At 37.9% G+C, this 25,241-nt stretch overlaps 1 protein-coding gene across 2 annotated transcripts in view; it reads right to left on the bottom strand.

The window, feature by feature from the left end:
* Positions 1–599: 599 nt before the first annotated feature.
* Positions 600–25,241, bottom strand: part of STX7 (syntaxin 7) — a 31,512-nt gene continuing 6,870 nt past the window's right edge. For both annotated transcript variants that reach the window (XM_059842076.1, XM_059842077.1), the window contains exons 3-10: positions 11,151–11,220; positions 9,519–9,609; positions 7,740–7,877; positions 7,036–7,088; positions 6,287–6,377; positions 5,549–5,621; positions 4,496–4,578; positions 600–2,016 (exon numbers count right to left, since the gene is read on the bottom strand). In XM_059842076.1, the coding sequence (XP_059698059.1) occupies positions 1,924–2,016; positions 4,496–4,578; positions 5,549–5,621; positions 6,287–6,377; positions 7,036–7,088; positions 7,740–7,877; positions 9,519–9,609; positions 11,151–11,220 (692 nt within the window). In that variant the 3' untranslated portion in view covers positions 600–1,923. The remainder of the gene's footprint in view (positions 2,017–4,495; positions 4,579–5,548; positions 5,622–6,286; positions 6,378–7,035; positions 7,089–7,739; positions 7,878–9,518; positions 9,610–11,150; positions 11,221–25,241) is intronic.

Raw genomic sequence — 25,241 nt, 5'->3', positions numbered from 1 at the left:
AGAATCCTCCTAATAGAAAACCAAACAAGAAGAACAAATGCAATGTAATGAGTAAGCATAGACAGAATTTCTGATCTGTCATGAGTCAGAGGTGAAGTTCTGCTGCCAAGGAGCTGTTCTCATTCCTCAGCATGTCAATGGAATCAATCACTGACAGAGACAGATATGAGTTATTGCAACAGGGAAAAGATTCTCCTGGGCAAATATGATTGGGTCATCTTCTGTGCCTGTTTGCAGTAGTGCAAAGAGTTTGTTAAACAGTAAAGCCAGGAAATTTCCAAAGTCAGTTTTAGACAGTTCATTGGTAAGAAAGCTACCCGGCTAAATGTTGACTGCTGTTCTAGTTTAGACTAGTGTAGTCTGAAACCAAAAATCCCAGGGCACTAGCATCACTAGCTGGGAATGCAAGATCCAGGAGATCTACTGTACTGTGAAGTACAGTACAGGAAGAGAGATTCCCTGGGGCCACCTCACCAGCTGAGCTGGAATTCTCTGGAGTTGTTCAGAGAAGTTTCAATGACAATGATTCATAAAAAGGCAAAGACAACAGCTGTGCTTTTAAAGATGGATTCTGAAAAAAAAAGCAACTACTAGAAAAGTGCACTCTTTAAAAGACCTTTATTTTGGTTGCATGGTTACAATTCATTTATGCTTACAGTTATATTCTTCCCAAATAATATTTCATAGCTCACCATGTACACAGTGTATTCTCTATCATTCTGGTATGGAAGAACTTTATAAAATACAGATTAAGTGGCTTTTTTATCTGTACACTTTTCAGATTAGTTCATCAAGATTAAGTAAAAAGGCAAATAGATTAATTGGCAAAAAAGTGATTTTACATTTTTAATATATTAGTACAAAATGGCACAAAAGGAAAAAAGGTCATTTTAAAGGCTATTAGCATCAAACTTTTTAAATGCCTTCAGTCAGTTCAACTGATTTTAACTTAATTTTAAATACCAGTGTTGAACTTGGAATTGAACTTGTAATCTTCTTTTCTTAAGCTGTGTGAAAGACATCACATATAACTTTGCACCTGTTCATGGAAACTAAAATCACAGCAGTTTCAGAACAGTGACATTCAAGTGCAGCTAGGAAGTTGGGAATTTCTATTCTTCCCAGTAAGTCTATGAAGTCAAAGACTAGAGCATATTTTCATCTAACAAAATTCACTCATGCACACTTCAGATGCAAAGATACCAGATGTGTGCAATAAAACACAGTATTTCTTAATGCAAGGACTGGAACAGAAAATTCACATAACTACATCATTCAACCTCCCTACCTTTCCAGGAGGCTTCCAGACATAACCATACTTGATGCTAGATATAGAGATAAATGGAACATTTAAAAGATTTCAAGCAAACTGAAGGCTTAATTCACAGACTTGAGGTATAAAAGAGAGATCACATCAACTTCAGCAACCTATGTTTTATGTTTGAACCACCCATATCAAATGGGTAAGTGAATGTGATGGAAGGAAAAGAGAGAAGAAATATATTTCTAACTTAAAAATAAATTCTGAGATGTGAATTCGTTGCCTCAAGCAACAATTCATGAGTTTGTTTTGGCAGCAACATTTAGCAATACCCCAAAAGATAATTACCCACCCTGTCATCACAAGTTATCATTACTTGATTAGCCCCCTAAACCTTAAGATGTTTCATGTTTAAGTTAACAGAACAGTTTATGATCCTGACTGTTATTTTCCTGGTAAGACAGCACCCACATCTGAGAGGCCAGGCAGCTACACTGATGGCAGTACTGAGAACATTATTTCTCAGGTTGAAACGAAAAGTCTTATAAAAAAAGTAAGTGTGATGAAGTACAGAACCACTATTTTACTCAGCTTCACAATGAGCAAACCATGACTATGAATTTCCTAATTTAAATACAAATTACAAAGCTTTCTCCAGAGACTTATCTTGCAATTAACCATATGATGACTCCAAGAAGCAATGCTCCAACAGCAAGTATAATAATGAGTATGCACATCTTCTTTCGAGATCTTTGCTGGCAAAAGAGAAAAAACAAAGTTGATTGAAAACTGTACCACATCAGAATAGCAGAAAACTATTCAGATGCTTTTATAGTCCTACTGCTTGTGCATTCTAACTAAATTGTGTCCTTACATATAAAGATGGTCAGACATCTAAAGATGTTTAAGGAAGAAAAAACCTATCTACATTACTTTATGGCTATATTATTCAACAGAATTATTTCAGTGGTATTTTCTGGTACACATAATAAATTAATTAAAGAAAACACAGTAATGTAATGAATGGATGTAATTGGAACTCTGGGGAAAGTAACATGAGCACAGGTGACAGCATAGAGAGGAAAATGGACAATCAGTTGCACAACAGAGAAAGAAGAAATGGTCTGCTAGGAAAAAAAAAAAGACAGTGTATATACAGAAGGGAACAATGGACTACAATTTTGGGCTGCTGTTTAACCATTCACAGTTATTTTAAAGGTGTTTTTGCCAAGTTTCCTAGGTAGAACTTGCTCTTAAAGAAAACAAACAAACAAACAAACAAACAAACAAACAAACAAAAAACCACAAAAAAACCAAAGAGACATGACTAGAGAACCACTTAAATAGATGTCATTACAATCAAGTCCAAATTATGAGCATGTTGAGAACTTTCACATTTCCCATACAGGTCTATAACTTGAAATACCAAAGCACTCAAGAGCAGCAGCAGTCTTTCATCCTTTACCTGAAGGATATAGAATCTTAAGGTTTTCTTCAGAGGATGGAAGAAAATTACCAAATGGGTTTCTCAGGCTCTTGCTAATAGCCAAGGAATAACAACTCGGATCTTGGGATTCTGGGCCATAGTCCCAGAAGTAAAGCCAGTCTGCGCTGTACTTGGCAAAAGTTCTTCTGCCTGGGTGGTTCTGATGTTTTGGGGTTTTTTTTAATTTTTCTCTCTGAAGAACATAATCTGTGTCAGTTCTTCATAGAAGCTGTCAGTTCTCTGACCAGTAATAGCCAGACCACCACATTTCATAACAATTCTCTTCTTCTAGCTTTATTGTCTCATTGCCACTTCTCCCACCATCAGGCTAAGATTGCTTCATTTCATTGTTTTATTTGCTAGAACTCTATCAGCTTGCTGGAGTACCTTCCTCCTCTGTCCATTATCTCCTTACACTTACAATCTCTTCCTTCTGCATCCTGCTGACCCCCCCTCTTACCAGAAATGCATTGAAGTCAAACATTTCCCCTGTAACACTACTTAAGCAAGGCATGGGAAACTTATTTCAATATACAATTGATCATCCTTTCTGCAGATGAGTGACACAGAGCTCATCCAACCACAAACAGGAGCTGTAGGGGTATCAACAGCCTTGTCCCTCCCAGCACACCTGGGCCTCTAACACTTCCTTGAGAGGGTTAGGCCAGATACAATAGTTGCTGAAATTTTTCAACACCTTGGAACAAGGATAAGTTTTCAAGCAAAGGAAAGCAAATCCAAAGAAACAACACGGTCCTTTCATCCAAACACAAAGCAACTCTGCAGTGTTTGGTGTGTCCTGCAAGTCTTGATAACCTTCCTTTGAGATTGGAAGACCCTTTCCTCCTCAAAATAAATCATGAAGCTATTCATTTTAAATTTCAACTAGAAAACTTATACCTTACACTGAAATTTTTGGCTGCTATTATTTTTTTCCTGAATTTTTTTAATTATCAAAATAGAGTCATCAAACATACTTAATGTGACAATTAGTCCCACTGAGAATACAGTTCAAGGATGCACCCTCTCCTACTTCTGAAATCACCAGGCAGTCTTTCAGACATTCTGTCACCCATTTACTGCCCTAGCTACTACTAACACACATAAGAGGATTTAAAAAAAAAAGTCTAAGGACTAACTCTAACTTAAAGGGGAAGATTAATTACTAATACGATTATTTCTAATAAGGTCCAAAAATGTTATAAAGAAATGGCATTTAAAGGTCTTTTCAAAAAAGTTTGACAGTTTGAAAAATGTTTTTATAAAGTTTAAAAAGCTGGATATATACAGCATCAGGAAGATTTTAGACAGCAAAAATTGGTACTAACTGGCCACATCTTCAGAAGATTTTCCTGCCTATCTTTCCTACTCCTCCAGTGATCCCCAAAGGCTTGCTCTCCCATATACAGGAACCTTTAATTTTTTAATTATAAAAGTAGGAGTCTCTTTGTGTAATGTTTTTTGTTGGTTTTGGGACTTTTGTTTGTTTGTTTTAAGTAAAGATGTAACTCCAGGTGCTCTCAGAATCTCCGAAGATACTGAAACAGTCTGGCTGGAAACAGCCTCACAGGAAACACAAAGCTTTCAGAAGTCACTGACTTATTTTATGTTGATCTAGAAATACCATTGTAGTCTAACATAAACCTTTAAGTCTTTAAGCCTTGAGGAACTTGCTAGGCAAAATCTGAAGTGCATAAGAAAGTGTAAGTCAGGACTACTGCAAGACAGTTTCACACAACTGGCATTACCTGGTAGTTCGCTGCTCTTGACAGCTGCTGGTTTGCTTGCTGCACATGTACATCTGCATTTTCCACATTGGCTTCTATGCTGTCTTTGTTTTGAAAAGAGAGATTTCAAATTTTGTTAAGTCATAACCCAGACAGGTTTGGAATGCTGAAATATACTTGAGAGCATATGAATAGCTACCCCAAAATGCTGGTGTCTTCATAAGTATTCATCAGTGTACCTTGTATTATGAAAGCTTGATCCATCCTACACTTATGCCTGAGCTCATTCCAGAACTGCCCAGGCAATAATTGGCTGAATTCATGTCAGGTAACAGCTCTCCTGTTCTGCATGCAGAGCTAAAACTTCGATACCAACCAAGGCAGAAGTTTTCAGTAGTTCTACAGTTTTTTTTTCCTCATTTTTGAATTGCCTTTTACTTGCTACTGACTACTCTCTGTTCAGATTAAAAATAGTCCTAAGGTTTATGAAACAGAGGCAATGAACCAAACAATACCCAAGAGGCATGATTCTAGTTTGGTGTTCTATCATATTGACACAGATTGTATTTTTTCAGTAGAAAAACACAAAGCAATTGTGGGACAAGGTGATAAAAAAAGCCCTGAAAATATATTCTGGACATAGACAAGAGCATGGCTTAGCAGTTGACACGGAAAATGGATTCTCCAATCACATTTTATTAAAACAATAAACCTTTTTGCATGAAAGGCAAAGCATGACTCTCTGCTGAATCTGCACACTTAGATCCAGATTTTTAACAAATACAGTAAAATGTCCCACATAACTCCAATTTTATGTACAAACAGTTCTAAAAACTACTTTGAAGACATTTTATGCACATGAAAAATTACATGTTTTAAACTAGATTTTAAGCACTCTTTCTTACTGTGTTCCCAGTCATCTCAGCCAGTCTACCCATTATTATGTTGTATCCAATTTGCTTTAGCATTGATAGTGACATTAGAGGAATTTTTCAAGCAAAAGGAAGTTCTACACTGCAGCTCGCCAGAGAAAGTGAATAAAAAAAATTCAGGTAGTATTTGAATTGGACTTACCTATCACATCACCTTGTTCATGAATCATCATTCCTAGATCTTTGAAAATCTCATTGATGTCCATAATATCAGCCTGCAAAATGAAATCATTAATGTACATCACACATTTTAGCATCTGTGTGCATTATTTAGATAGAAATACTGTTCTTTTTCCTCCAGGATGTGCATCCATGACTCCTTATACTACAGGATGAAAAAAAAAAATCCTTAATGTGTTTATTTTGAAAGTTTTTCTTGTACTTTGAGATCGAGTTTATGAAGGCCTTACTTACAAGAGTTTCAATGCAATAGAAAAATCTCTGTATTTCAAGAAATGTTCAAAAAAAATCCAATCCACTTAAAAATGAACATCATGAACAATACATTGGAAAGACGTGTGACAAGAGAGGTATAATTTTGCTACATTTATATTCACTGTTTAAAATCGTTCTATAATATGACCATATTGGGAAAAAATTGTATGCATCTTTTCTTGCAATCACATGAGCACTCTTATTCCACAGCAGAACCACTGAAGTTAAACAGAGTAGATCAAAACATGGCCTTCATACAGTAGATTTCAAATGTACATTTCACACCTAAAGGTAATATTTGCAGTTTTGAAGGGAAAAACCACACCCACAGACAAATCCAAACTACTCAAGGTTCATGCCACCAACTAATGGTCATGGTCCTTTAAAAATGCTATTTCTTTGGAACATCAAAAACATGTTCTGCTGTAAAACCACTTGTACTTACTTCAAGCTGCCTAATGGAAGATTCCCTCTCCTCGATAAGACGGAGGTCATCTTCTGTAATTTCTTCATCTTGCACTTGTGCTTGTGGTTGACTATCACGCAAAAAAACCCCAAAGCCCATTCAGAATTGAACAAACACAATGAGAAATTATTCAGAAGGATATAACTACAGTTAAGTACATAGCACATTTTACATTCTCAGTCAATAAAATGTGTGGTTTTACCCTTGTCTGTGCCTGGCTAACAGAAATGGTATAACCATCACAGCTGTGGTGTAGCCGAGCTGCTCGAGCAGTGCTGTACAGAGCAGGGGACTGACTGGAAATTCTAAGTATGAATACAAGGTCAAAGTTCCTTCTGAATTATCAATTGCAGAGTTTACATCTACCTGAGCAACAAAAAAGAATCTGAGACTAAGAAACAGTTCTTGAAGAATATGGAACTAATGGGAGTTCCCAGTAAACACTGGGCCCTTATCACAAAAGCTTTACTTTATCAAGTTGGAGTCTTCTTCCCTATGTCTGGGTCCCAGAAAACCCAAATGCAGCTTAGGGGACCTTAAGGAAGTGTCTGCAGCTGAAGCATCAGGAAAAAAGGAGGGACATTATGTGAACTACTTCTTTTTCTCCCCATGTATGCCAAAGTATTTTCTTTATGCTAAACACCAAAAAAAATCATGGTCAGCTTCCTTCCCTGCAGGCCGTTCATTATTCTGAGCTAGAATAAGGCATATTAAGTGATTCAACCTACCTGTCCCAAGAGACAAGTGCTCCTTCTTTGTAGTTATCTTCTGGAGCCCCACCCTACATGATCAGTGTTTAAAAATATAAATAAAACATTATAGCCCTGAAAAGAGCACTGACAGCATTTCTGTAAGGAGTCAATACTGGGAGGTTTCTGGTAAGTCAAACTGAAACATGATTCAACATGTTCTCTCTGATTTTGCTTTATGCATGCATAAGGCTGAAATACAAGCAAAAACATTCAAGCTCAGTAACTGTCTGCTACAACTTACAAGTATAGAATGTGTATTGGCACAGAGTGAAAAGGCAAAATTGATATACTGACAAGGAAAATCTGAAGCTACTCAGCACTTCTCCACCTTAATACCCCACGGAAATCTGGCAAGTTATTCTTCCCCAAAGGAAAAAATCTGTTGATATGTAAAGGTAGAGCAAAAGCATTTCAAAATCTACTAGAAGTTGCTTTTTGCAAGATCACAACATGAACACAGGGGAGTTCATTCCTTTTTGTGACAAAGGAAAGGAAAAAGTAACAGTTGTCCAGGCAAGTTACTACAACTTAATGCAGCCTTTACTATAAAAATCATATAGCACATGTTCTGCAGCATTTAGACTTAGCTATAAGCTAAGTAGCACTGTGGAGGCAAATCTGACACAGAACACCTCTAACACCAATGTAAAGAATACAGTGGCACATTTTCTGATACTTACAGACACCCTTGAGCTGGCTCTTACTCTGGCTACAAAGTCTTTTTCCTTCTCAGCAGCTTGCCTTTGGAGTCTTTGGAAATTTGTTAGTGCTGTGGTGAACTCTCCCACAAGACGGTCTTTCTGTATTTTTCGTTGACGCTGTAGGAGAAAAAGTTTTACCAAGTCAAATGAGCTCAAGCTTTTCAAGGCTTTACTATTTCCAGTCTGCTAAATACCAAGCATATATATTCTTTCTTCTAAATTGGTGTAAGGGAAGGCTGTCAACAACAAAACCATTTGCAATTCCATGGACAAGCCTTCTTTCCTTCTGGGATAACATAACCACACAAATTAAGGCATTTAAAGAAGAAATCAATGTATTTATTTTCATTTAACAACTGGAAATGAGCAGTAATAAGAAAGCTTCTACCTTCCTTTACTGATTGTAAAATCTTCTGCTTTGTTGTGAAATATTTGGACACCAGGAATGCTAAAATATGCAGAGGTAACTGAATATAGAGGGGAGGAAGGGTGCAGAAAAGAAATAACAGAGCACTTAATACGTATTTTACATAAATGCTGGAAATACATATTGAACTGAATCCAGCAGTGGGTTCACATACTCCCTTAAATGCTTTAGAACAGATCCAGAAATACTTGTTCTAACCCTTCAGCTTTCAGCTTTGTTTTTTTTTTTTTAAAAACAGTGTAGTGAGGAGAAGGGGAATGTTGGGCACTCAGGAGAGCCTCCACCATATTTTCCTAAATATATGCATTCATCAACCCTTACAATTTTCTGAAAGGTTGTTATTTGCCATTCATGAATCTGTTATTTATGCATTTCATTAAGAAATAGCTTTGATAAAAGGGTAAAATTAAACTGTAAAACATTCCACTGTGAACTTTTCAACTCCATGATAAGCAAACAGAAAAAAACCCAACAAACTAAAGATACTTTGGCTGAAGCAGAGGTTCTATACCAAGATCAAGTTCTACCGCTGCTGTTAGAAGTTTACAGCTTGACAGGAGGAGCACACACGGATCATGGCCTGCCATTTGAACTCTGTGTTTCAAGGCCATTCACTTTTCCAAAGGCTCCTTACTAACTACCCACAGACCAGGCTAGTTGTTTCAGTGACAATAACCTGAATCCATGTTTACTAGGATCTTGTTGTTCTTCCCTTATTTAAGTGTCAGATTTTGCTTGGATAAGAAACCACAGGAGGGCAGACCAGAGTGTGCTAACCACAACAGCCACTTCACATTTTTCTGACTGAAAGATTTTACACACACCTCAGAAAGAAGGCTGATTTAGTAACAGCTCCTGTCTAGTCCTCTTGAAAAAGGAAAAGCCTGTGACAAGACATAGCATATGCTGATCTGAGTGATGCAGAACAGACATACTGTGATAATCAAATTATTCAAACAGTGGGTGAACAGTGTTTTGGCACACAATTCCTTGACCCTGGAAGCAGTCAGAGTGCTGGCAGAGTCAGATACAGCATCACTGCAATGGATTACAAAGTGTCCAGCTACCTGAAAAAGCAGAAAGGCACAGCACATTGCCTTGATTCCTGCAACTTCAGTCATACTTCATTCCTGATACATTAAAACAAGTTTGGGACAAGTCTGGACAGCAACAAAATATTCTTACATTTTAGTGTATTCCTGCATTGTGCAAATGTGTTGACTAACTAACTAAACAGTGCTTTGAAAACAGGAATAAAGAACTGAAGTGGCTCAAATACTTTACATGAGCCAACATACTAGTCAAACAAGCCATGCTTTTTGGTTTTATACCTGTTCACTTGTTGCAGGCAAAGATCCAAACTCTTTAATGTATTTGTCAGTTTCTTTGGCAAGTTGGTTGGTGTATTGCTGCTTCTGTTGCCTAAAACCAAATGCAAATTTTCATTAGAGACCATCAGGTTACTTTGCTGAATTTCACTGATTCTCAAATAAACATCAGTACTAAAAGCTTCTCTGAAGCATACAAAGCCATCTTTCTTCTGTTCTTTGCTGTAAAGGCATGAAATCATGGATTCCAGGCAAGACAGGTGTTGAAGAAGGTGTATTATGCAGTGTGACAGTGTAATTAATAATTACTCACTTTTTTTTTTGCCATTAAGTTTCCTCTATTTTATTCATGTGCAGTAATACATTTGTAGTCATTATGAATACATAAATATACTTCTGATATTATCACACAATCCTTTACCAATATTCACTTTTATTTTTTTCTGAAGCAACTCAAATTCTTTACCTGCTTTGGCATCTTCCCCACCCGGTCTATACAAAAAGGGTTTTATCTGGAAAGCTATTATCAAGCCATCAGCATCATTATTTAAAATAATCAAATAATTTGCAAAGGCCAAATATTCAGACAAGTGAAAGATCAATACAAACTCAAGCAAGTTTACTATATATACATAAATTACCCCAATAAGCGTCTGAAGCATGTCCTTAACAACAGTTTCTGCGCTGTTTGGGTGTGAATTTATGCCTAGCTCTTGTTGGGTTATTGCATCAACTGTGTGTGTATGTTGCTCTTCACCTATTCTCAGTCTCCAGTAGAATATCCCCTATGGATTGTACCTGGCTAATGTTATGGGCCCTAAACTCAGGCAGTTTGAAGAAATTTAGCTGTTCACCAAAATGAACATCACAACTTTGGTCCAACACACACTTCCTCCTACTAGTCAATGGCCACATCAAAGCATGAAACACACAAAAAATGCCAGGATGAGCACATGTTGCTTACATGCATTTGTGATGCTGAGATTAATGTGGTAAAGGAATTTATTGAAAAAATCATACTGGTTTATTACACCATGCAGAAAAGTAGAGAGCAGCTGCAGTCTCTCCTAGAGGCATATTAGAGAAAGTCCACCTTTAGGTGACTGAACTCCAGCAGAGCATCGGCCTTGGAGTCTGATTTCACTTCTGTTATGTTACTATTTCTGGTAGGTATTTATTCTATAATGTCACCCCTTACTGTAGCTTTCATCGCTAAAAATTATATTCCCCTTCCTCTCCCAGTATTTCACCTCACAAAAAACCCATCCCAATATATTCATTACCTTGTGACACTTCTACAAGCAGATTGGAAGCACTGACTGGAGTGGAGGGGTGTGGGGGTATGTTTTTGAGCAGTGATACTGCTTTCTATTAGTGCCACTTTGCTAACAAACAGCACAGGTTTTATAGATGCACTGATACTGCAGGCAATGTGCACAGGCAAATCAGCTGATTTGGGTTTACAGTCTACCCTACTTTATAAAGCACATATCAACATCTAAGTTTCAAGTTTTTCTCTATACTCACCTTTCTCAGGGAAATCAAGCACTCTGCCTAACAGAAATCCAACTCATCACCTAAGAGGAGATTGTTTACAATGTAATGAAATTAAGTGTTATGATGCGAAGTACTCACAGCTGTTGCCTCAACTCAGGCGTGTCCTGCGGTGTTCCAAGCTGATGGAGTATTCTTTGTATTTCAGCAGCTGTTTGTGAAGAGGAAGAAAAATTTGAATGGGGCAGAGACAACTGCTATTCAGTTCAATGCATTTTGCTTGACAATTCTAAAGCCATATAAATAAATTGATAGAAATGGATATGCAGGACTTTTTAAACATACTACAAAGATTCCCTTTGTAAGTCCCAAAACAACTATTGAATTATTTTTGCCATGTCAAAGACAAAACCTGAGGTTTCTTATGAAGGATAGGAATGTATTAAAATCTTTATGTAGAAACAGGCAATTTAAAGATTAGTCAATGATTTAATTACAGTAAGTCTAAATCAGGGGTTTTATTATATTTTTTAAAATAAACATCACCATTCTTATTCTGGTTTATTTTATATATAACATTTTGGAAAACCATATGGAAGACTTGTATAACATTATCTTACACGAACATTTCAGAATCCATGCATCAATGAAGAGACTGCAATAAAGCATTCATGGGTTAACAGTACATTAAAAAGGAAATAAAACTCATGTATCCAGGTTTAAATTGCAATTTTAAGAATCCTATGTTTTTAAGTCTAGGATACAAACCGCCAGTGATTTTAAAGTGTATTTCATTAAACATATTAGTTTTGAACTGCAAGAAGTGACATGTTGTCTGAGCCTTATTTTCAGCCTAATATATTTTACTGACATGTGAGAAAGCAAGGAGAAAAATGGACAGAAACTTAAAGGATAGGTAATTTTTCACACTGCAAAACTTATAGTTTCTCTGTATTTCTGTGGCTATTCCCAGGCAGACTGGTGTACCACACAGATAGATATGGTACGATATTATGTGGGATCCTCACTTCCTTAGTTCACTATTTTTTTTCCCTAAACACAGTTAAAAATGCAGTAAGTGGCAACCCTACATAAGGAAGAAAAACATATTTAAAAAAGAGAGTACTTTTCTATTCACTATAGAAGTGATCTGTAGGAAACAGAACTTCAGGTAAGATAAGAAAATAAGCTAAGAGTTATGTTAACCAGTTAGATTAAACTGCAATTCCTTAAAGCATTTTTATTAATAATATTAATTCTGATCTTTGCTTCATAACAAATCTCCAGTGAATGTTGTATAGCTGATACTGGATTATCTACACTACTTTACAAAACATCCCTGACAATTGCTGACAATTGCTATAGCCATAGCAATTGCTGACAACTGCTATAGCCAATACTTGGTGTGCACACCCAGGTAATGAATACATCAAAACGGGAAAGTTAGATATACATGAGGTAAAAAAATCAAATACTTCAGGCAATTGTTTTTGAGATAACTAAATGGCATAAACTACTAACAGAATTTCTGTGTGGAATAACACTGTAAGATGGGTTTCATGCAGCTTGTATTTTAAGCAAGATGAAAAACAGCAAAATATGAGTGAAGATTTTTGATTTTGGCTACAGTCACCACTGGCTACTAAGGACCAGCCCTTCCTGCCTCCTGCCTGCTGGGCAAGACAGTGCCCATCTGCCTGCACTTCTGGGCAGCTGCAGCTGCTCACAAACACGGATTAACAGGAGCTCGGGGTAATTAAGCTTCTTTTTTAACGCCAGTGTAATGCATTGTTTTAAAATAAGCAAAAAGATAACTGGCTGGTGTTTTCTTCAAGAATATAGAGTTTTAATATCCATAAAACTGAACACTAATTATCCTGTATTTGTTCCAAGGCGCTCTGCCTTCTGACTCCAGACCGAGGAGCTCGGTTACTCCTATGTAGTTTGAAAAGGGAGAGTAAAAGGGAAACCCAGACAGACAGAAATCGGTGTGTCCTACCGCCACCTAGAGGTGCATTATTTAACTGCAAGTGAAGATAATGCAGGTTTGCGTTTTAAATAAAAATTCCCCGAAACATGGCCTATACTTAAAATATTTGCAATCCAAGCTAACTTCACATTTATCCTACTTCTAAAGCTGAAAACAGTAGATAATTGAGAGAAAATTAAAAGCCAGTACTGCAAAGTTGGTCAGATATACAATTCCAAAGGCAGAGTTCTTGGCAGTTTAGGTCTTGTGGTTCAAAAATTTAGCATAAAATTAAAACACAATTTACCATGAAGTCTGTAAGTATGCGTAAAAATAGCAAATTTCTAATAGGACTTCAAATCACAAGGAGAAAAATTAGAAATAAAATCCTAAGGACTGAAATAATAGCATTTTCTGTGCTTCCTATATTCAGTATTTTCCACCTTAACCTTTCACAATAATGGGTATTATTGAAAAAAATAAATTATTGTATATATGAAGTATAGCAAAAATATTTTCATAGGAAAATGAAAATTCTTATTAGAGTAAATAAATAGAAAAAAAGAGCAGAAAAAGTAAATTTTGGCCAATAGCCTTCAGCAGCACTCTGGAAGATGCTTCATAAAAAAGCCAAAAACAAGTTGGTAGGGCCAGCATAACAAAGGAAGTGGAGAATCTGACTTTCCTGAAACTTGATGTACAGTATTTACATACAGATTGATGAGTTACAGAAATCAAGTCTTTGTACTCCTTTGTATTAATATAAATAACCTGGCATGCATACAGACTAAAAAATACATTCTTTATAGTCTTCTAACACTTTTGGTTTGGCTTGTTTTTACTGATTTCTCACTGTAGCTACTTCTCATTCAAATATTTCATCTAATATTATAGATGTAATCACAGAGCCACCTAAAATATAGGCATTCAGTTTATAGTGATAGTTGAACAAAATTTTTTAACAGGATTAAAGATATTACTATGGGGATCACAGAGGGAAAGGGTCTCATAGAATCTGATTAAAAGCAAGAACTAGCTCTGCAACTCCTTAGATCACAGGACAATACCCCTTCCTTTCCTCAAGGGAAAAGAAGGGTACCCTTAGCATCTCCTAGGCTGCAAAATACCTCTGCTTGCTCCTTCCACTTCCATTTGTGAAACAAGCAGGGAGAAGAACCAAGCAGGCAATTGAGAGCAAAACTGCTGAAAAACTGGGATTACTCTTTGGAAAACAGAAGGTCCTAAATTCCTAATTTCACTGCTGATGGTTGTATTTCTAAGGGTACTGTCTCCTTCTTTCATTTAGCCAGCTTTTCAGCCCTGTGTAAGGAGCTCAGGCTGGCAGATCACAGCACACAGCATCTGCTCTGGTCCCCTCAGTCCATCAGTAACGCTCAAGTGTCCCAGAGAGCCAAAGGCTTAGGCCTAGCTCACAAAGCCCTAGCACTGAACTGCAAACATACTGGTAACAGTCAGGGACCCAAGATCACAGCCCAGCTTTGACAGGTTCCTAGGCTACTTTATGGTTTTCCCTTCCCCAATTTCCCAAGTCTTCAAGCATCCCAAGGAGTTCCAAAAGACCGGAATAATCTAAGGTCCCTCCTGTCCTGGACATTACCAATCGTGCCACAGAGACTGACTGGATCTTGTGCATGATTTTAATTCATTTCAGTGCAAAGTCAGACAGTGGGTCACATGAGCACTTAGGCTCCTTGGCATACACAGGTGGCTGCTGGACTTTGCTCAGGAGCTGCACAAGGGCACACACCACGTGTGCGTGCAGGCGTTCCTTACCAAAGTCACCAGTGTATGGCAACAGCCTGCAAAGTCCTGCAGCCACTTCACACTGCACATCAGGGTAGATGTTTGCATAGAATGGAAATCAACAGCTCTGTCAGGGCTCACAATGCACTGGCAGGAACAGCACCTTGCCAGCTGTGGGCTGGCAATATAAGAAAGCAAGTCCACTTTGGAAACTGAGCAGAGCAGGAAGCAGGATACATGACAGCATGCAAGCAAAATACATTTTTTCCCAAGAAACTGCTGTCTTGCATGCAAAGGAATCCCATTTTTTTCACGTGAAAATTAGTCTTGTCTTAGAAAGAAGCAATACCATAACATTAAGAAGACTTTTCATTTGTCTTTGCAGCATTCCTGATCTAGATGTCACAATACACAACTATTAGCTGATAAAAGCTACTCAGCTTCTCTAAGGCTGGTCACATGCTCAGAAACAGGTCAGACATGGTTAATGATGAGCCAGAGAAACAATTAAGACCTAACCTGAATTCCTACAGAGAAAATTATTCAAGAGTCAGCTCATGTTTTTTTTTTTACTAAGCCAAACAGTGGTTCCATTTCTAGTCAGTGAAAGGCTCTTCCACTAGTTAAGGAGAACATAAAAAAATAAAGTAGTCTGATATAAAAGACCTCCTTTTCTCTACAAGAGTCATGGAAGTAGATATAGTCGGAGTGGAAATATTTACAATGTTTAACAGGTAGGAGTACTTGAGAAATATGTTCCTGACTGATCTGTAATACATACAGTTTTTTTCATAAATAAAACCATGTTTCACATATTGGATCACACAACTACCCTTGCTTTAGGCTGGCAAGCAAAGAAGAAGGCTTCCTCTCCTTCCTCCTCATCTTGTCTTGTTTTTCAGCCAAATTTGCAAAGCTGTTTCATTACTACAGGTAAATCCATGTTGACATAACTGATGGTTCTGGTCCTTGAAATCAGAACATTTAAAAGGTGGCATAGGAAATTTTAAAATTAAAATACAGGCACAAATAAATTAAAGCAATGAAGATTAAAATGCAAACTTCTTTCTTCCAATATAATGGGTGAAAATAATCTTAATCCCAAACTGTGAATTAGTAATCACTGTACAAAGTGTAACACCATAGCATTGCTGCAGTAGAAGAGGCAAAAAAAAATCCCCACCCAAATCCTTCAGTAAAATCCTAAAGTTTGAAAAGCAATGCATCAACTAAGAGAATGGAAATGAAGAACAGAGTAGAGGTCACCTACCTTCTCTGGCAGAACTGAGAAGTGTCCAAACACTGTTACTGATGTTCAACTACAGCATTAGACAAAGGAAACTGAGGATGGTCTTACTTTGCAATGTTTACCAGCAACTCCAGCTACAGGAGAGAAGCTTTCTCAAGCTACCCACAATCAGCTGTCTTCCTACCTTACTCTGTTCTATTTCACATTTGGAAAACCAAACTTTAAAACCCCAAGTGGCCATGACCAAGCTTGTTGCAGCTTTATGAGTTGGACAATGACATGTATCAACAACATAATCCTGAGAGTTCTAAAAAATATACCTCAATATAAAAGCATGAAACTGAGGGCAAATATGTTTAATGAGTGCTGCTTATTACCCCCCTGCAGTAACTTCTCTTCTTACTTAGATCACACCAAACTGCTTTATAGCCATCCAGCAGCTGTTTCCTTCAGTTTCCTTCAGCCAGATCCACCACATTGCCCAGTTTCATTAAGCTATGGTCTAACGCTTCCACAGGAAAATGTGGCACTCACTGGGTGTGCATGGAAGAAACACCAACAGCAACATGAGCAACAAACACCAAGGCACTGCAGAGGACAAGAACCAGACAAACAGGAAGAGCAAGAACAATGAAACCTGCCTTACAAAACAGCAAGGACTGAGACCTCACAGGAAGAAGGAGCAGAACAGCTCCTCCTGAATGTTAATTGTAATTGTCCAACGTTTGTCACCATCCTGTACTTAAAAAGTGACAGACAGGGTTTTAGTAACTGTCTGAAGTTCACAGGGCTAAAACAACAACAGGTATTTAAAGACATTGCTTTTCAGTCATTTTCCTTATTTCTGAGCCCAAGGAGAATAAAAAGAATCAGCAAAGTGTTCCTTTGTGTACACCTAATGCAACATTTGATTTGCTCCATGTGGGCTTATGCTCCAACTAAAGCTTCATAAGGCAAATAAGCAGTGACTACAGCACCAGCACAGTCACCTTGCAGAAATGCTTTGTCAAATACCTCACATGCACTGCGACTGGCTGGGTAACTATGAAGAAATCTCCTACTTTCCAGCTGAACAAGTGAGTCAACAAACAGCACATCCAGTTACAGATTAATTTGTGTGGAATCCAATAAACTTCAGAGTCCCTTCAGAGCAGGTTATTGGAACAAAAGAATTATTTGTTAAAATTACACCAGTTCAAACTCCTTTTGCCCGGGGACAACAAAATTCCTCAATTTATTCAAATCCAATTTGATGTGTTTTCCTTCTGTGCTTTAGCTGAGGGTACTTTAGTAAAGATGAAGAGATGCTGCAGAAAACATTCCTAGATCAAGGAAAATTAAGAGACACATCTTACAAGGGCACCTAGTGACTGGACAAGGAGGAATGGCTTCAATCTGAAGAGAATAGATTTAGGAAAAAAATTCTCTACTGTGAGGGTGATGAGGCACTGGAAGAGGTTGGCCAGAGAAGCTATGGATGAACCATCTCTGGAAATCTGCACAAGGCTTTGAGGGGCTTTGAGCAAAGTGGGTAGCATCCCTGCACATGGCTGGGAGTTGAAACCAGATGATCTCTAAGGTCACTTCCAACACAAGCCTTTATATGACACAATGATTCTTAGTTGCAATATCTTCATCAGATATAAGTTTTCTGTGAAAGACCGTCTTTAAAGCTATTAATCTAGTTCACTCCCTCAAATTTTACATAAATCACAATGTCACAGTTCTGTCTTGCTAGGCCTACTTTAAACAAGAGTGAGTTTCTCAAAGGAATCAAATCCAGGACACCAGTCAAAAGAGACCAGCTTACACTAAAAAGCCTCCCCAGGAACTCACCTAATTGAAATCAAATATCCAAAAACTTCAGTAATTTGGTTTTAAGTAATTTGCTTTATTCTGTCTTAACTCAGTGTGTAATACTGATTATTCTAAAACAGGAGAATGCATCAGCACAGAAAAACAGTAACTGATGCATGTGTGGGAAGGAGAAAATAAAATGAGGATGGGCCTGAAGATAGTCCTTAGAGCTAAGGGGACAAAAGACTCAGTATGCTTGGATTAGGAGGAAAACATCCAGTCTTGTAAACTTTTCTTTATATTTTGTCACAACTTCTGGCATTTCTAAATAGAATCATGCCCCAGAGTGACCAGGAGCACCAGCAACAATGCCTCAAGTTCAGGATCTGCCCTCATTTTTTGCAGTGCTGTTGTAATTATTTCATTCTAGTGTACTCCCATCTATAATGGTCTTTCAAGGACAGAGTGAAGCGGGGGGATTGAAGTATTGGCTGTTCTTCTAATGTGGGCGTAGAACACACTAAAAACACATTGTTAAAGTGCACAATAACTGATCATGCAATCAATTCTTACAGCTCAGCCAAGGTGAAGTCATTAAATCAATCCCTTTATATTCTTATCCTAAAGTGTCCCTGGTAACTTCCTGAAACCCAGAAGTTTCAGCATTTCTCTAAAGAATACCAGTAGCTTATTAAATTATGAAAATGAAGCATAGTTCCGCAGTAAACAGTAACTGCACAATCACCATAACCCAACCCATTTCCATGAAGGAAATCTGTTTTTTAAGAGGCCAGGTCATTACTGCAGCCACCTCAGGAGCTGACATGAAAGGAGACACAACACACCAAGTAGCTGCTACTGCAGGGTCACTCACAATGAATCACTGACCCGCGTTTATTCTAAGCCCTGACAGGTGTCCAGCCCCCAGCATGGCAGTTTTATAGCAGATTTGATAGAGGGCTCCCTGTACAATCAAGCTGCTATGCAATCTCCTGTCCACAAGGAGGAAAATCCAACAAAACTCAGCTGCAACAGGTATTTTAAATACCTTAAAGAGGATCTGAAATACAACTCTCTAGAGCCAGGAAGAAGCATGAGGACTGGCCACATCCCTTCTCCTCTGCTGCAAGTGCAGGCTGTTTTGCAAAAGTTATCTTGTCAAGGTGAGTCCATTTATACTTGGTCCATCAACAAAAGCAATAGTTGCAGTCAAATTGTGGATGTCTTCACTGGCCACCTTGCTACTTATAATAATTGTAATGCAATACAGTGTCAGTCAAGGAAAAACTCCCTTTTTTGCATATATTGACACAAACTCTACTGGAGCATACATGGAAGACTCATTTGTCAGTCTATTCTGCTGATAGCATAAATAAATCCCTGCCCCTCTTGTGCAATGTCATCTAAATAAGACAAAGACAAAAGAAAACACAGAAAAATATTAAAAAACTTCTCAGATTCATAGACAAATCTGTGAGGCATGCTTTCTTAAATGTATATGCTATTTTACATAGAAAAAAATCTTTAAGAACTGCATGGAAATGATTCAGGCTTGAGGTATTCTATTTCTATTTTGAGAAATAATTTATTTCTACAAGAACTGTGAGCTTCATAACTTCACCTCATTGCAAAGACAAGCATTTAGAAAGACTCAAATTAGCTAACTTTCTCCTCAATTCCTCAGCCTTTGAAGAAGTCCACAAAATGAAACGTGGAAGGATATATTGGTTCTTAGAATCCCTAAATAACCAGCCTTTTCCAGGTTTTATAGAAACTTCACTCTATATCCAAGAAACCTTCTGGACAACAGCAACAATAATAGTACAAAAATTGTTTCAGCTGGTATGTTCCCACAAAGTTTAATCTGGTTAACTGCAGCTAATTGGAAATTTCTGACAATACCACTTTTAGAAGCCTCAACAAGCTCTACTGGGAGGCTGTTTTCTTTAGAACCACACCTGTACAAAACCACACTTTTTATATATAGAAAAAACAGAATTTTCTTTTCATACAGGCTGTGATTTCAACACCTCAGTGATCTCATTTACTTTTCATGTGCCCATCTGTGTTCTTCTTTAGCCAAGAGTAATCATGTGAACCTGCTGGTGTTTCAAATATAGTGATAGATACAGATTTTCGTGAATGTTTCAGCCTTTTTAGCAGAACATTTTAACTACCTCCTGGGCTTAAACCACAACATAACGGCATCCATTGAAAGTGTTAATATTTTTCAGGGTTTAATCTACATTTATTATTTTCTACAGTCAGATAAAGTTACAGGCAAAGTCATATGATTGATCTAATTTAACTCCCATCTTAACTACATTCAGGGAGAATAGTAGTTTATACAACACTTGAGATGCAAAAGAAATTGAACAAAATTGTCACAGGACAGGTATCACATGACAGAGGGATCTCTGCTGGCTTAAGCTGACCTTCCAGGAATGTACTCTATATGAATTGATACTTGTGCTGCATTAACAAACAGCAAAGGACATCAGCAGAAAGCAGAAGTCCCTTATAAGAAAGTATCTCTCAAAGTCAGCCAGACCCCCTCCAACCATATGTGGATTGTGGCTACTGAAATTTCTTTTCTTTTATTTCAATTACCTTGTGGCATGCAGAGAATGTGCTTGTTTAGCTGGGCTGATCTGCAGTGTGAATGAACAAGTCAAATACTTTATCGGTGACCTACTGTGCCAATACTGAGCAAGGCTAGATTATGCCATTCTTATTGGCTTCTCAACCAACTCTGTGCAAAATGCTGACACTACCTGGAGGAGTTGGGAAGTGAAGAAAGGGTTTGGCAGGGAAGGAATATGAATCCATTGCTGCAGTTAATGTAGGTTCTCTAGCTTGATTACTGTTTGTAAAAAAAAAAAAAAAAAAAAAAAAAGTGCTTTAAAATAAGTGTTTTAAAATTTAAGGACTGGGTATATTTTACCAATATCAGTCTTTGTTCTGTGTCCCCAAGCAAAAGGCAGCATTCTAAACTGCTTCTAAATGGGCGGTTCCAAAGCCCAGCTCAAGATGCCAGTGGAGACTTGATAGTTAGAAATCTAGCCTGCACCATTCTTGCTTTTCTTCAGGGACTGCTCCAAGTAACATATTTGGTAGCTACAAATAAAATATTAACTACAAAGCAAAACAAAGGCATACTAGCCTGCTTCCTCAGTGTCCCACACATGGCAGAGCTGGGAGGAAAAAAGCATGGCTGGCTACTTCTTGCACCATTCCTGTCAGAGACATGAGTCAAATATTTCCAGCTGAGCAGAAGAGGCACCTACTCCACTAACTGTATCCTTCCTACATTTATAACTGTGAAGTTGTTCCTGTCGAGGAATGCAACTCCCATTTTTCTCCCTCTTGGGAACATCTTTTTAAATAAAATGCTTTCCCTCTTTTAGCCACACAAAGAGAATCAGTTATTTAAAATGCAGAAAATGGTCAGATTTCAAAGAACTGCTCCCCCTATTTTAAAGTCTTTAAATTAGGCTTTTTGTTTGTTTCACTTAATCTACTTCCATCTGTCCAGATGGAAGATCAGATTTATACAATTGTATGCCCTTCCCAAAGAGAGGGAAGGGAAAAAAAAATTTTAAAAAGGAAAAAAAGAATCACATCTGCTCATGCTCCCAGGCATATCCCAGTAGGGTAAATGAACATGCTTGGTAGAAATACAGTTTTGTACATATGTTTTGTCACAGAGATGTAGGTTTTGACAGATCATCTTGTATCTATGCATCACACTCATTCCTTGTCTACCCAGTTGCTGTAGACAAGAGGAAATATTTCAAGGAAATATTGAAGGGAAGCATTTAGATTTGTCCCAAGTTAATAGCACTGCCATTAAGCTGACATTTAGGTGAGAGTGCTACCTGTGAAATCCAGTTCTAGAACAACTGCTCCTTCAGTAAACTGATTAAAGCACCTTGATAATAGGTCCTCTGTCTGCAAAGGCCAGACAAGTTGGAGCTTTACTTCCTACATATATTCTTCCACATATTCTCTCTCCATATTCTTATTCTTCACATTTAGAAAGCTAGGGACAAACCTCAACCACCTTTAAATGCACTGGACTTTTAAAGCATGAAATGTAGGTCACCTAGATTTTATAAACAGATATAATATAGGCCTGAAATGAGAATTACAGTTACTTTAGACTAGGATCCAAACAGACCATCAAACCTTAACTACCAGTTGTGTTCCAATAAGATAGAAATTTAGCAGCTCTCGAAGTCTAACTTATTATACACTTCTTTGGCTTTATTTTTTGAATCTGAAGTTCCCTTAGCTGTTTGCAGATCTGCTTCTCATCACTGTTAATACAGACCCGAAACCAAACCAGCGAGACATGGCTTGCAGGCATTGCTGACCTCACCGAGGTTCATCACACAACACTGCAGCTCATTTGAGCACATGTGATTCAGACTCCCCAGACTTCAGAGCACTGCTCAGAGTCACATGGATATTCTAAAACTCCAAGAGTGGGTCTGAGAGCCTAATTCTCCCCTCCTGCCTGAGGCCCGCCACTTTCTCTGGATGTCAAGAGCCGCCTTAAGTTTTGCAACTCCAGCTTCTCAGTGAAACAGTTGTGACAGAAGTCATAGAGAAATACCCCATGGACTAGCTCCCTACATCTCAGCTCAGAGATGTCACTGATAAAACGTGAGTTTCAGGCTGAGCAAAGCAGACTGTTCCCTAGATGTTGTTAAGTGATGTTATACACACTTATTTCTGCAGAAATGCTGGAAAAGTGAAACAAAGCATATCTTTCTCTAAAGAACAGCTGAGGGAAGCTTCTATACACAGAATGCTGTACAGTTGGGGATCTCAAACACAGGCAGGTGTAAGAGAATTCACAGTACAGACAGCAGCATATGCTGCTTCCCATTAGCTAGCTCAATTTCCATCTTCAGGGTCCTAAAAAGGACTCACCAACACCCTCTCCTCCAAAGAAACTCCAACAGTCCAGTACAGATAGCATTTATTGCAGTAGTTGAACAAAGGTTTGTACAAGGCAGAAGCAATTTAGAGCTCTCAACACACCCTCAATGAAACAATCAACGGCATGATTTTATCAACAGATAAAAAAAAAATCTGTTCTTTACAGTTAAAAGGCTAACCAAGATGTTACCAAACACAAGTGTAGGTCCTTCCATTAACACAAACCAAAAAGAATCCTATCTTAGGAATCCTATCTTGCAACTGATACAATTATTGAAGCAGTGTGTTAAACCAGCAGAGAGAGGAGCTTTCCTTGCCAATCAATAACAGTGGACTAGATGAACTAGGAAATAAATTAAGAGTATTAATACAACAGCAGCATCCTGCCCATGCATTATGAGTGAGGTACTTAATATATGTATTTTATCTTGAAAGAGATCAGTTTTATTACTTGGAAGGTAAGGATGTAATAATTCAACTTTGAAGAAATGTTAAGGATTGTTGTTCTCACCCATGCTACTTCCTATAAACTCTGGTGCATTACGAAATCTTGGCTGCACAATTTATCTAATATAGGAAGTTCTGTATTTCCCCAACAAGTTAAAGGGCCAGCTTGTAGCTTGAAGGGCCAGTTTCTTTTCAATTAATCTGTATCTCATCTCCATCTCTGTAGTAGTATTCCCACTTTGCTTGCATGTTAGCAGAAGTGTGAACTAGTTTTGAGGTACTTCCTAAAGTAGCCTGGTGATCTGAAATGAAATTCACTTCCTCTATTAATCTCATTCTGAAAATCAGAGTACACACCTTCAAGTGTGCAAAACCTTTTGTACTCCAAGAAGTGCAAAACCAAATCAACTGCTTAGATGGAAACCCATGCATTTAGGGTCAAGATTCCTGTCTCTCCCCCTTCCTTCCTAACCAAGATGATAAACTGCAGTTTAAGAGACATGTTCACCATCTCACTAGCTTGCTAAGCTTGCTGGTTTCTTCCCGTCTGACCTGGAAGTTCCTGCAACTCACACACTCCAATAGAAAGCTGCACAGGTATTAGACACAGGGAAAAGTCCATAAGTCCTTAGAGACCTCAGTTCAGAAAACATATAGGATCCAGACCCTCATAAAAATCTATGGACTGCAAGAGTAACTGAGTGGTTACAGCTCAGTCAGACCTACACAAGAGCAAGGGATGGAATCCAGCTGTGTCCCTAGCGGGACTAGAAATGTCTTTGGCTGGAGCTTTTCAGAGCCAAGTTCCAGTTTCTGAAGCCATGGAGCAGTGGGGCTAAGAGACATTTGGACTTGGGTCTTGGCATGGCAGTACCACCTATCTATTGCTCAGACTTTAGCCATCTAAATTTCAAGAAACAAAAGACAGCAGGACTGAAGATAACTCTTCTGGCACATCTCCTATCTATGCATGGGCAGCTTGCTGTTTGTGTGCCTTGGGGAGGAGACACAGAAGAAGGAAGAGAAGGGACGGAAGGGGAAGGATGAGATGAAGGAATCACTGAGTCCAGCACAAGACAGTTAATTATGCTCAGCAACTTTCACAATACTCCGGTTTCAATCACTGACTTTATGTTTTCATCTGACAGAAAACCCTTTTTTTACATCTTGAAGCCTCAGTGTCTGTCACAGGTGGGCAGCTGCCTCTGGAAGACCAAGTTAGTAGCAATCAGACTAAATGAATTCACTGAGTAGATTTTAGAAAATAAAGCATGAGGACTTTTACAGAGTTGGTTTGTTAACTTTAGGTTGTGGAAATACCACCCTGAAGTATAGAAACTTTTCAATAAGGCAAAATTGCAATTTTTGTTCCTGTGTGTTGAGATCTTAAGGAATTATTTCTGGAAAAAAACAGAAAATGTAACTGAAAGAATAGGAAAAAACCCAATCTGTGCCACTAACCCATGCTACAAACACCAATTTCTAGAATTTGTAGTCAAAACAAAGACCAAAATTTTAATAACAACTGACATACTTTACTGTCTAGAATGCATCTGAAGTTTTAACATTAAAATACTCATTTCTGCATGCACTCTGCATCCTGCACAACATGAAACACATGTACCAAAACTAGCCACATGTTGTTCATGACTACCTCCCTTCTGATGAGCCATATACTTTACATAGTTTGTGAATCAAGTTGTATTTGCTTTGTATACACACACGTTAAAAAAAAAAAAGGAAAACAGTGGAAAAGGGAAAAAGGATTGACAATCCCAGCCACCTAATTAACTTCTAGCTTGAATACCCCAGTTAGGTGGCTAAAAAATACTAAGTAGCATGAAATTAAGCACTGGTATTTTAAAACTTGCAGAATCTTATTTACATATCTAAGACATACAAGGGACAAGGGGAAGCTGCAAGGCCACAGCTGCTGTCACTGCTGAAAAATTCAAGCTTCAGTGAATACTTGATTCAATCCTTGCTCAGCAAACACCTCAACCTACCATCTTAAAGTGTCCTTTAACTGCCAGGACAAAACTGAATACAGAGTGATACT

The sequence above is a fragment of the Haemorhous mexicanus genome, chromosome 3 (genome assembly GCF_027477595.1).
Source record: "Haemorhous mexicanus isolate bHaeMex1 chromosome 3, bHaeMex1.pri, whole genome shotgun sequence".
NCBI classification, from domain to species: domain Eukaryota; kingdom Metazoa; phylum Chordata; class Aves; order Passeriformes; family Fringillidae; genus Haemorhous; species Haemorhous mexicanus.
The sequence above is the reverse complement of the archived record's forward strand: the minus strand, read 5'-3'. Positions and strand labels throughout refer to the sequence as shown.